The sequence below is a fragment of the Carassius auratus genome, chromosome 5, assembly GCF_003368295.1.
Source record: "Carassius auratus strain Wakin chromosome 5, ASM336829v1, whole genome shotgun sequence".
In the NCBI taxonomy this organism is placed as follows: domain Eukaryota; kingdom Metazoa; phylum Chordata; class Actinopteri; order Cypriniformes; family Cyprinidae; genus Carassius; species Carassius auratus.
Genome location: NC_039247.1, coordinates 1,516,156 through 1,529,959, shown reverse-complemented (window position 1 = coordinate 1,529,959; position 13,804 = coordinate 1,516,156). Strand labels below are relative to the sequence as shown.

The 13,804-nt window shown below is 38.1% G+C and overlaps 1 protein-coding gene across 9 annotated transcripts in view; it reads left to right on the top strand.

Moving 5' to 3' along the window:
• Positions 1–788: 788 nt before the first annotated feature.
• dnm1a (dynamin 1a) overlaps positions 789–13,804 on the top strand; it is a 47,243-nt gene continuing 34,227 nt past the window's right edge. For all 9 annotated transcript variants that reach the window (XR_003279921.1, XR_003279920.1, XR_003279913.1 and 6 more), the window contains exons 1-4: positions 789–1,072; positions 12,062–12,135; positions 12,288–12,437; positions 12,519–12,722. Coding sequence is in view for 6 of the 9 variants with exons in the window: in XM_026243676.1 (XP_026099461.1) it covers positions 912–1,072; positions 12,062–12,135; positions 12,288–12,437; positions 12,519–12,722 (589 nt within the window). In the remaining 3 variants the exon portion in view is untranslated. The remainder of the gene's footprint in view (positions 1,073–12,061; positions 12,136–12,287; positions 12,438–12,518; positions 12,723–13,804) is intronic.

Sequence of the window (13,804 nt, the reverse complement as noted above, 5' to 3'; positions counted from 1 at the left end):
AAATAAGCTTTCATCCTACAACATGAGTAAAATTAAATGAAACGCACATGAAAGGGTTTAAAAAATACTTTCCCCTTTTTATGTCATTCATTCATTTATGCAGTTTTGTACTGGGTTATTAATATCTAAGGTTGTTGTCCATGTGTGCCTTTGAATTATTTAGTAAACAATTAAATAAATTAAAAACAAATACAAATATTATATAAATAATTACAAATAAATACATTGAAATGAAATAAATTGAAATAAATTAAAATATACATTGAAATAGTTAAAAAACTATTACAAATAAATAGATTAAAATGAAAAATAATTAAATAAATTAAACAATTTAAACAAATAAGTAAATAAATAAATATGTTTTTTTTTCAACTAACCTTTGCCTCAGAAAATGCCGTGCATCTCTGAAAATGCAAAAATCTCTTGCAAAATGAAGCACTGCATTCAAAATATCACAAACACATCTCAAAAGCAAACATTTGCAAACACCTTTGCCATAATATGAATTCCTGTTAGATTTTAAGTGTTATATTGAGTTCGAATTGTGTTGTGTTTGCCAAAAAAGTGTATTATGAAATTGACAACTGAGTCATTAGTGTATGGTTTTGTAGATATGGTGTGTGCTTCTGTTGTTTGAGTGACAGCTGTCAGAAACTGTGTGACGAGGGAAGATTTTAGTGTGTCAGCAGCTGTTTTTATGCAGTCTATGGTGAGCAGATGAAAAAAAGATACTTAAAAAGCGCGCCACCTATCGACAAGAGAAAAACGGCTCATCATCTCACAGAGAGAGAGAGAGAGCGAGAGAGAGAGAGAGAGAGAGAGATCCGGAAAAATCAATGCAGAAATAAAGCAGCCGAGTCGCTGAAATCGCATTTTCTCCGGTGAAGCTCGAGCAGACCCGGTGTGTCGCGATGGGGAACCAGGGGATGGAGGACCTGATCCCGCTGGTCAACCGAATGCAGGATGCGTTCTCCGCCATCGGACAGAACGCGAACCTGGACCTGCCGCAGATCGCGGTGGTGGGCGGACAGAGCGCCGGGAAAAGCTCCGTGCTCGAGAACTTCGTGGGGAAGTGAGTCCTTCATTCATTAAAATACACACATCAATCATTAATACGCCATAACAATATAGCGTACGTCGCAGAATTAATCTCATATTACGGTTCAGTCGCAACCCCATCATGCCTCAATGATATATAAAGGTCATCGTGAGGATCCTGATCATAACCTTTAAATGTTATTGAGGCATGATTCAGGAAAATTCGCTGCAATGGTGAAAATCACCAGCTGTGTTCACAACAACACAACGGAATCTTACATAATCATCCAGCCTATTCTTCATTATGCATTAGTGCGTCACCATAATCACCATCAGTGTGTCCTTTAATAACAATAATAATAATGCACAAGGTCATTAAGGTGAAAACCCATGTAAACACTGTAAGCTCTGGTTCTGTGAAGAAAGAGAGTGAAACATGGATGCTGCTGAGATGATGTTTACTAGAACTGGTTCAACCTGAGATGGGCTTCGGATAAAACGACACAGATCTGCCTTAAACAGCCGTCATCTGCCCTCTTCAATACCATTAGAACACACCACTTCTACATAATACAAAGTACATTCCTTATTTGTAGTTTGCTAAATCAGACACTGTTTCATTTTATCAAATGTTTTAAAGTCTTAAAGTTGAGTTTGTGAGTGCAGGATACAACACCCCGGCAACCCAGAACATCTTAATAAATGTCTAGAAACACCCCGGCAACCCAGAACATCTTAGCAAAAGTCTAGAAACAGCCCGGCAACCCAGAACATCTTAGTAAACGTCTAGAAACACCCCGGCAACCCAGAACATCTTAGTAAACGTCTAGAAACACCCCGGCAACCCAGAACATCTTAGTAAAGTCTAGAAACACCCCGGCAACCCAGAACATCTTAGCAAAAGTCTAGAAACACCCCGGCAACCCAGAACATCTTAGTAAACGTCTAGAAACACCCCCGCAACCCAGAACATCTTAATAAACGTCTAGAAACACCCCGGCAACCCAGAACATCTTAATAAACGTCTAGAAACACCCCGGCAACCCAGAACATCTTAATAAACGTTTAGAAACACCCCGGCAACCCAGAACATCTTAATAAACGTCTAGAAACACCCCGGCAACCCAGAACATCTTAATAAACGTCTAGAAACACCCCGGCAACCCAGAACATCTTAATAAACGTCTAGAAACACCCCGGCAACCCAGAACATCTTAATAAACGTCTAGAAACACCCCGGCAACCCAGAACATCTTAGCAAAAGTCTAGAAACACCCCGGCAACCCAGAACATCTTAGCAAAAGTCTAGAAACACCCCGGCAACCCAGAACATCTTAGTAAACGTCTAGAAACACCCCGGCAACCCAGAACATCTTAGTAAACGTCTAGAAACACCCCGGCAACCCAGAACATCTTAATAAACGTCTAGAAACACCCCGGCAACCCAGAACATCTTAGTAAACGTCTAGAAACACCCCGGCAACCCAGAACATCTTAATAAACGTCTAGAAACACCCCGGCAACCCAGAACATCTTAGCAAAAGTCTAGAAACACCCCGGCAACCCAGAACATCTTAGTAAACGTCTAGAAACACCCCGGCAACCCAGAACATCTTTGTAAACGTCTAGAAACACCCCGGCAACCCAGAACATCTTAGTAAACGTCTAGAAACACCCCGGCAACCCAGAACATCTTAGTAAACGTCTAGAAACACCCCGGCAACCCAGAACATCTTAGTAAACGTCTAGAAACACCCCGGCAACCCAGAACATCTTAGTAAACGTCTAGAAACACCCCGGCAACCCAGAACATCTTAATAAACGTCTAGAAACACCCCGGCAACCCAGAACATCTCAGTAAACGTCTAGAAACACCCCGGCAACCCAGAACATCTCAATAAACGTCTAGAAACACCCCGGCAACCCAGAACATCTCAATAAACGTCTAGAAACACCCCGGCAACCCAGAACATCTTAATAAACGTCTAGAAACACCCCGGCAACCCAGAACATCTTAATAAACGTCTAGAAACACCCCGGCAACCCAGAACATCTTAATAAACGTCTAGAAACACCCCGGCAACCCAGAACATCTTAGTAAAGTCTAGAAACACCCCGGCAACCCAGAACATCTTAGCAAAAGTCTAGAAACAGCCCGGCAACCCAGAACATCTTAGCAAAAGTCTAGAAACACCCCGGCAACCCAGAACATCTTAGTAAACGTCTAGAAACACCCCGGCAACCCAGAACATCTTAGTAAACGTCTAGAAACACCCCGGCAACCCAGAACATCTTAGTAAACGTCTAGAAACACCCCGGCAACCCAGAACATCTTCGTAAAAACCCCGGCAACCCAGAACATCTTAATAAACGTCTAGAAACAACCCGGCAACCCAGAACATCTTAGTAAACGTCTAGAAACACCCCGGCAACCCAGAACATCTTAATAAACGTCTAGAAACAACCCGGCAACCCAGAACATCTTAGTAAACGTCTAGAAACACCCCGGCAACCCAGAACATCTTAATAAACGTCTAGAAACACCCCGGCAACCCAGAACATCTTAGTAAACATCTAGAAACACCCCGGCAACCCAGAACATCTTAATAAACGTCTAGAAACACCCCGGCAACCCAGAACATCTTAGTAAACATCTAGAAACACCCCGGCAACCCAGAACATCTTAATAAACGTCTAGAAACACCCCGGCAACCCAGAACATCTTCGTAAAAACCCCGGCAACCCAGAACATCTTAGTAAACGTCTAGAAACACCCTGGCAACCCAGAACATCTTTGTAAACGTCTAGAAACACCCCGGCAACCCAGAACATCTTCGTAAAAACCCCGGCAACCCAGAACATCTTAGTAAACATCTAGAAACACCCCGGCAACCCAGAACATCTTAATAAACGTCTAGAAACACCCCGGCAACCCAGAACATCTTCGTAAAAACCCCGGCAACCCAGAACATCTTAATAAACGTCTAGAAACACCCTGGCAACCCAGAACATCTTTGTAAACGTCTAGAAACACCCCGGCAACCCAGAACATCTTCGTTAAATCCCCGGCAACCCAGAACATCTTTGTAAACATCTAGAAACACCCCGGCAACCCAGAACATCTTAGTAAACGTCTAGAAACACCCCGGCAACCCAGAACATCTTCGTAAAAACCCCGGCAACCCAGAACATCTTAGTAAACGTCTAGAAACACCCTGGCAACCCAGAACATCTTCGTTAAATCCCCGGCAACCCAGAACATCTTTGTAAACATCTAGAAACACCCCGGCAACCCAGAACATCTTTGTAAACATCTAGAAACACCCCGGCAACCCAGAACATCTTAGTAAACGTCTAGAAACACCCCGGCAACCCAGAACATCTTAGTAAACGTCTAGAAACACCCCGGCAACCCAGAACATCTTAGTAAACGTCTAGAAACACCCCGGCAACCCAGAACATCTTTGTAAACATCTAGAAACACCCCGGCAACCCAGAACATCTTAGTAAACGTCTAGAAACACCCCGGCAACCCAGAACATCTTAGTAAACGTCTAGAAACACCCCGGCAACCCAGAACATCTTAGTAAACGTCTAGAAACACCCCGGCAACCCAGAACATCTTAGTAAACGTCTAGAAACACCCCGGCAACCCAGAACATCTTTGTAAACGTCTAGAAACACCCCGGCAACCCAGAACATCTTAGTAAACGTCTAGAAACACCCCGGCAACCCAGAACATCTTAGTAAACGTCTAGAAACACCCCGGCAACCCAGAACATCTTAGTAAACGTCTAGAAACACCCCGGCAACCCAGAACATCTTAGTTAACGTCTAGAAACACCCCGGCAACCCAGAACATCTTAGTAAACGTCTAGAAACACCCCGGCAACCCAGAACATCTTAATAAACGTTTAGAAAACACTCCGGCAACCCAGAACATCTTAGTAAACGTCTAGAAACACCCCGGCAACCCAGAACATCTTAATAAACGTTTAGAAAACACTCCGGCAACCCAGAACATCTTTGTAAATGTCTAGAAACACCCCGGCAACCCAGAACATCTTAGTAAACGTCTAGAAACACCCCGGCAACCCAGAACATCTTAGTAAACGTCTAGAAACAACCCGGCAACCCAGAACAGTTCCACATTGACTTCACTCTAAACAGTCTTTATTTAAACAACAGACACGAGACATTTACATCAATGCTCATCATGTTTGTTATCAGACATAAACACTCATCTAGATTCAGTGTGCTGGATCATCTCTGGTCCACGAAGAGGAAGATGGTGGAGCGCTTTGAACCTCGGATGAGCAGCACGCTTTGAGTCGTGCTCGTGTTGTTTTGGGTTGCATGTCTCTCAAGGAGGAATGTTTGCTTGTTCTTTCGGCAGTGTTTATGAATTACTCAGTCTTACGCTGCATGATTCAGCAACTATTCCTGCTGAGGGAGCTCCTGTGAGCAGAAAATAAATAAACCTGCTGTTTTCCTTGGACTACGTATATGTTAAAAGGTTAGTTCACCCAAAAATGTTTAATTCTGTTATTAATTACTCATTCCGAACCTGTAAGACCACAAATTTATATATTTTTTATGGAACCTGAGGGCTCTCTGACCCTTCATAGACAGCAAGGGAACTAACATGGGCGACACACAGAAACACAGCAAGGAAATGCTGTTAATGTTCAGGATAAAGCGTGCACATGTTGAACGTAACAAAGCTCAACACGTTGATTACATATGTGATGGTCTCCAAAATTGTGGAAGACAGTAACTCAGAGAAGAATTGCTAAATAAATTGTTTGTTTGTTTTTCCGCAAAAAAATTATTCTCATAGCTTTGTAAAATTAGGGTTGAACCACTGATGTCACATGGACTATTTTACTGATGTCCTTGCTACATTTCTGAGCGATGATCATGTTAGTTCCCTTGCTGTCTATGGGAGGGTCAAAAGAGCTCACGGATTTCATCAAAAATATCTTAATTTGTGTTCTGAGGATGAACAAAGGTTTTACGGTTTGAAGGGTGAATAATTAATGACAGAATCTTCATTTTTGGGTGAACTATCCCATTAAGCTACAAAAGTTGACTATAATAGACAAGCGTTTGAGGAAGTGTCAGTTCCACCCTAAAAACAGAAAGACAAAAATATTGAGACAATAATTTGATGATTTTTAATTCAATGCAACGGAAAGGGATTCATTTTTCAGATCTTCTGAAGGATCAGGACTTGGTACTGGCGTCATGCAGATGGATAGAGGAAGCACAATTTGTTCTCACTATCATTGTCTGCTATTTAAAACTGCCAACATTAACCTTCTATGCTATTGTGACAAAAGCCTCGTCCTATATTTAGATCCTAAGGTCAAACAGACTGCAATTATCCTGAACACACACTGATCATAATGTCTTCTAAATCCTGGAAAACAACTAATTAAATCTAAATAAAGATGCACAGGAACAGTCTGTGATGCAGCCTCTAAATAAAGTATCTTATAAATAACAATAAAACATAATGAATGGATGAATGATGCATTTATATAGCATTGTTGTCATATTTATGCAGTATTTGATCTTCATATCTTCATTTACTGCCTGGTGTAATAACCTACATGTCACAGATGTTGCTTGTAATTTCTGCAGGGTTATTACTGTTTAGAAAAATGTATACTTAAAAAAGCTAGTTGCTAAATCAGTATTTATAATTTTCATTTCAAGTTACTAAAAAATAAAACTAAATAGTGTAGTCACCATCATGACGTAATTCGCCATCACCATAAAAAGCATAAAAATGGTTATGCAAATGATTGTACGGTTTGCTCATGGCTCATGGTAAACAGGATTTGTAACATCTCTTTAGCTGTTGTACATACATATTCATTGATATTGTACATATATCTGTCAATCCAAGCATTAAAAACTGTTCATACACACTTTATGAATGACTAATAAATGAGATCATGCTGGAAAGATCAAAACAACTACCAAATGTCAAATTCTAAAATGTTAATTAAATCAGTAACACACGGCGCCTGCAACACAAGGTCATGGGTTCGATTCCCAGTGAATGCATGAACTTTATACCTTGAATGCAATGCAAGTATCTTTGGATAAAAGCATCTGACAAATGCATTGTAAATCACATTTTACAAATTTATCAGCATTAGTTATCATCTTCCAGAGTAACAATTGGTCATATATAGTAAACGTCATATTTCATAATAGCTGTAGTCTAACTCGACGCTTTGAAAATGAAATGGCATGAGGAAAACTGAATGTTTAAAAATGTAGATGTGAGCTTAAATCTCTCTCTATTTTTCTCAGTTTTTTTTTTATTTAACTACACTCACACTTTTTAATGAGAATAAAGCTTGGAATAAACTATCAACACTGATCTGAATAATGGCTCTATTGTCTTCTGTAGAGCTGCATTACAGCTGAAATTATTATTATTTTTTTCATAATTGATTAACTCTACAACATTAATACAGGAAATACAATACAATACAATAATGTTTTTGCTTCAGTTCAAAATATTAAATTTTTGATTCAAGCCAAAAAACTAAATAAAAATAAAGACTGATTGATTAGTTCAGTCCTAGTATGAAACAGGGAAGTCCAGGAACACGAATCTGTGTCTGTAGAAAGTCTGGAACAGGATTCACAAAACAGACTGGGTGTGAACATCAGGCATGTTTCAGCACCACGGACAGCTCCAGAACAACGGTCAAGCATTCCCACAATTCCCTGCTAGCGTGCAGAAATGAAGCTAACTGGTTGCTAGGGTGTTGTGTGTGGTTGCTAGGAGGTTGCTTACAGTAATTTGTGTGGAAAGTGTCTTGTGGTCTGTAAATGTGCTGTGCTTCCTCCTTCAGTGTGTGTCTGTGTTCACGTGTTTATCATTGGGAAAGCACAAACGCTGCATGTGGGGGTGTTTTCACTCAGGTCAGCTCTGAACAAACCTCCTCAGGCTCGTCAACTAAACCAAAAATAGATGAGAAGAGAAATGTGAAAAAGACCTCAGCAGTTCATCAAAACACTCTTAAACAGAGAAGAGTAAACCGACTGACTGGGTTCACGCTGAGGTCCAGACCAGCGTTATTATAGTTTACTAAAACCATTAAAAAAGATATACTAAATAATATTAATGTCTAGATAGCTGCCAATGCAATATATCTCATTTTACTTCAAATATATTGCAAATATATTTAACTAACTTCAACTTGAACAAAAATAACAAAAAAAATATTTTAAAAATAAAAAATTACTTATTTTATTGTTTTTATTATTTCTATACAGACATTTTTAAAAAATGCAAAATAAAATATTTATATTAATTAAAATGAAAAAAGCTAAATCTAAAAATAAAAACGTATTAATAATATAATTCATATGCATTAATAAATCATAAAAATATTAATAAAAACTGTAAGAGTATCTATATGGCACTAAAATAACACTGGTCCTGACTTTAATAATAAGTGAAATGAAGGATTATGTTTTTGATGTATTCTGTGACTCAGCTCATGTTCACAGACGGTTTAATCGCTGTGTGAGAGCAGAAAACAGCCCATTACTGTCACTCTCTCCATGAAACATCATGTATTACCACAGCCATCATGAGCTCTTGTTTGTAATGCACAAACACAGTATGTGTAATGTTATATCTCTGTCTGACCATTGGAAGCCGCCGGTCAGTCTCAGTCTCCTCTGATGGTGAATGCATTGATAAATCATGGAGCTGTGGTGAATCTGAGGCGGTGTCAGCAGGATTACCTCTAATCTGATTCTCCTGCGTTCATTCGCTGCTTTAATCTGACGCTCCACAACAACAGACGGCTTCATTCACTTCAGACTGTAACGTGTCTGTGTGTGTGTGTGTGTTAGAGAGAGAGAAAGAGTGAGTTTGTTTGTGTGAGAGAGAGTGTGCAGGCTCTGCTCACACACACACACACACACACACACACACACACACACACACACACACACACACACACACACACACACACACACACAGAGAGAATGGAGCAGGTGGTGTTGTGTAGGTGTGAGTTTGAGGTAATAATACCCAGTTATAGCTGCAGTATTAACAAGCAGTAGCACATTTACTAATGCCATCTGTCTATCTAGTATTTTTTTCTTGCTCCCCTTCAGTTTTTAAATTCATAGTTCACCCAAAACTAAAGATTTGCTGTTAATTCGCTCATCTTCAGGATTTCCAAAATGTAGGTGACTGTTTTCTTCACTGGAGCAGTAGATTTTTAGCTGAAATCTTGGTCCTTGTTGATGTGATTCAGCAGCTGCCTGTTTTTGAGAATTTAAAAAAGCATATAAAGGAACTCCAGTGGTTCCTGACGATACTGAGGTCTTATGAAGCGAAACGATCCATCTGTGCAAGAAGCTGAACATTATTTACATTATGACCTGTGATCCGGCCTCAGACAAATGATTCAGTTTGTGAACAAATCTTTCTTTTCAGTCACAGTCACTGAACAGAGGAAGCAGTTCGTCTCGGACCGAAGACTGACGAGCTGCTGATTTGTGCATGTGTGAACCCAATCAGATCATGGAAAATAATATAATATTATAAATATTGTTGTTTCTTGCACAGATGGATCGTTTAGCTTCATAAGACCTCAATATATGGTCAGGGGCCATTTGTTGAAAAGGATGTTGGCCATTGGATTGGAGTGAATTTATAACAGCTTCACAAGGGTTATTGCTTTTATAAAATGGTTATTTCATATACGTAGTAAGGTTTCACAAAATAAAACAAATTTAAAAAAGTGTAATGATATTAATAAAAATTATATTCTTCCACCAAACAATGTAGCTCCTCAGAAACAGCTGTGGTTGCAACAATGTGGTTGCCGAGCAACACACAAACATAAACAAAGGTGTGTGTTTGTAGAGTAATTCACAACAACTCTGAACGCAGCTCAGCCAATCAGAATCAAGCACCGGAACTCTCTGTTTAATGCAGGATAATGTTCTCTCTGTCCGTCTGGTGGTCGTGATGTTTCTCTCTCTGTGTGTGTGTGTGTGTGTATGTGTGATGCTGACGCTGCATGTGGTGGGGGAGGAGACGGCTCTCTGGGATTAGATTCCTGTCCATCATCACAGCTGCCTGCAGACACTGGGGGATGGGACGAGAGTCACACACACACACACACACACACACACAGAGAGAGAGAGAGAGAGCATCTCTTTCTGTCCTCCTCTGCGTCTCCTCCACAGTGGAAAACACACACACTGCTGCTGCTGCTGTTGATTTGTAGCTGTTATTATTATGGGATGTTTCTGAGACACAGCTGCAGGGATGCGAGTGTTTGGTGAATCTCATGATAACGTCCGTTCAAATTCATTTTTTATTATTATTCTAAGCAGCTGTAATATGATCTGTTTCAGCACTCAGATCTCAGGGTGGATTGATCCTCTTTTAAACTGAGATCTGACAAAGTAGAGGATCAGACAAAGTGAGAGACTGTTCTAGATTTTCTATTAATATTAAGAATTTAAATTTTTACATTTTCCATTTTATTTAATTTTAGTTAGTTTTATAATTTAATTTTTAATTGTTAATCATATTTAAACAAGTTAAACTAAATTAAAATTAAAATGTTTCCTTGGGGAAAAATATTTAGTTTTTTTGTTAATTTAGTGTTTATTATTTATGTTTTTTATTATATTTAATTGTGTTTCAGTTTACATATATTTTATGTTTTAAGTATTATTTTCTTAGGACAGTAAGTGTCAATTCATGGAATTAGTTTTTATTTTACCATTTTAATTTTAAAGTTTTTGTAAAAAATATTTGTATGTTTGACTAATTTGTCATTTTTTAAGTATATATATATATATATATATATATATATATATATTTGTTGTTGTTGTTGTTGTTTGTTTGTTTGTTTTTTATGTTTTAGTACATTAATCTAAATGAAAATGAGAAACATTTTTTTTCAACTAATTTTTTTAATATTAGATTTAATTTTGTTTGATCTTATTCTAAGTAATAGAAATGTTAAATAAAATGCTATATTAACCCTTCCCAGAACACACCAGTTTTTACTGCTGAACCTTCGAGAAATCATGTTTTTTTCCAGCTAAGCACTTTACATTATTGACAGTATTTGTTCTGCAAATACTGCATATTCTCAGAATGAAAGATAAAAAAAAATGCATCAAATCAAATCTAATTCAGGTATAATTTATTATATTTAGCATCTTTCCTGCAGAAATGAGCGATAGATTCACACTACAAATCCTAAAACTATGCATTTTAAGCATCTTCTCACCTTTGATATTTCTGCAACTCTTAAACTCTTTTTAATAGTTAGCACTTAAAATAAAGTAATTTATTTTAGCATCACTGATTGTTGATGTTTAGTTTATTGAATTAAATGTTTTTATTTTCTATTCTCAGTTGAATTTTAGTTAACATTTTAATGATTTTGTCATTTTTGTCTTTTTCATTCGTTTTTTTTTTTTTAAAGGTCTATAGAGTATTATGCTTTTTTTACTTAATAGGTTTAGTTATTTGAATGCTTCAATGAAAATGAAAAATGTTGCCTTAACAACTAGCTAAAATAAAATGTTAAAAGTTTATAAAATTAAACCTGGGCTATATTTGTAGAAACAGACAACAATACATTGTTTGAGTCACAATTATCCATTTCTCTTTTGTGCCAAAAATCATTAGGATATTAAGTAAAGATCATGTTCATGAAGATATTTTGTAAATGTCCTACAGTAAATATATCAAAACTGAATGTTTGATTAGTAATATGCATTGCAAAGAACTTCATTTGGACAACTTTAAAGATGATTTTCTCAATATTTTGAATATTTAGACACTTTACAAATTATAAAATGTATTTAACTTTCAACACTTCTATTGCATGCCCACACTAAACTATATCGATGCATGATCAGAGTGTTTGGTGTCCTGTAGAATCAGGGTTGACCTCCGAGCGCTGCAGTGTTTGGTCTCTCACCTCGCTGTCCTTCTGTTGCACAGGGATTTTCTCCCGCGCGGCTCTGGCATCGTCACACGCCGTCCTCTCGTCCTGCAGCTCATCAACTGCCCCACAGGTGAGCCTCAGTCTGACCCGGGGCTTCTCACCTGCACAAACACTTCTGATGCTTTTATAATGATGAGATCCACTCAGTGTTAAAAACTCATCTGTTGCTGAAAGTACTAGTAATCTCACTGTAACGATGTGTTTGATACCGTTTCCTCTCAGAATATGCCGAGTTCCTCCACTGTAAGGGGAAGAAGTTCACGGACTTCGATGAGGTGCGTCAGGAGATCGAGGCGGAGACGGATCGAGTCACAGGACAGAATAAAGGCATTTCACCGGTGCCCATCAACCTGCGCGTCTACTCCCCAAACGGTCCGATCACACACCTCACAGGAGCACATGTGATGGGTGTCAGGAGACTCTGAGGGTGACTGTGTGTGTGTGTGTGTGCAGTGCTGAACCTGACTCTGGTGGATCTGCCGGGGATGACTAAAGTGCCGGTGGGAGATCAGCCCGCAGACATCGAGCATCAGATCAGAGACATGCTGATGCAGTTTGTGACCAAAGACAACTGTCTGCTGCTGGCCGTGTCGCCCGCCAACTCTGACCTGGCCAACTCTGACGCCCTGAAGATCGCCAAAGAAGTCGACCCGCAGGGTGTGTGCGATCTCTAACACACACACACACTTACAGCTCTGGTCACGTCCACAGACACTGTGGTGCTCAAATAAAGACCGTCATAATAAACACTGGCCAAGATGGGTAAAAAACTCAACCAAAAAAATCGTTATTCTGTATTTAGCCCACCTATACCCCCCAAAAATGGTCAAATATATTTTTAAATACATTACACATTTTTTTTTACTCAGAATATATTTGTTAAAATATTCTAAATATTTTTTTTAAATATATGGTAAATATACAAATATAGATTTTTTTTAAAGCATTTAAAAATATGTATTTTCCCTCTATATATTTCAGTCCAAGAAAATGCATTCACATATGTCACATTTGAACAAAAACTTGATTTGTTGTCTATACCGTGTGAGAACATATAACACATTTTATTAAGCTTCAGCGAGGAACATTATTTAAAATGCAATATTAATAAATCATTATAAATCTATTTTTGATCTCTAGTAGGCCATCCACATCTGTATTTAGCCTAAATGTAACTACAGTAAGACTGGAAATGTATTTTCTTGCCCCTGAAATGCATTTAGGAACATATTTTGGTATATAGATTGAAACTAAATGCATTTTCTAAATTTAATTCAACTTCACTGTTTGCAACATATGTATTTAAAATATATTTTGGCCACAATTATTTTGAACACCATCATATTGATAAAAAGGGTACCTGAAGGTTTTATCACAGTAGATTCAAGATGTTTTAAGACCAAATGAAAAAACTGAATGGTATACTGTACAATAAGTCAATATTGTCTCTAAATATAAAGTTTGAAAACACAGCTTATATGTTCTTCCTCATTATGTTTGTCTTGTTTTCCAGTGCAACTATCTAAAGCTTCTTAAATCAAGATACTTTTACACAATAAAGAAGTCTTGTTTTCTGAGAAACTGATCAAAATGAAGTGAGTTTATGATTAAAGCAAGAACAAATATCTGACTATAAAGTCAGAAAAATCAACTTAATTCAGACGAAAAACAGGTTTTCATATTGACAGATGCGTGTTCTTGTTTTAACCATAAACAAGACTTCTATCTTCATTTTTCAT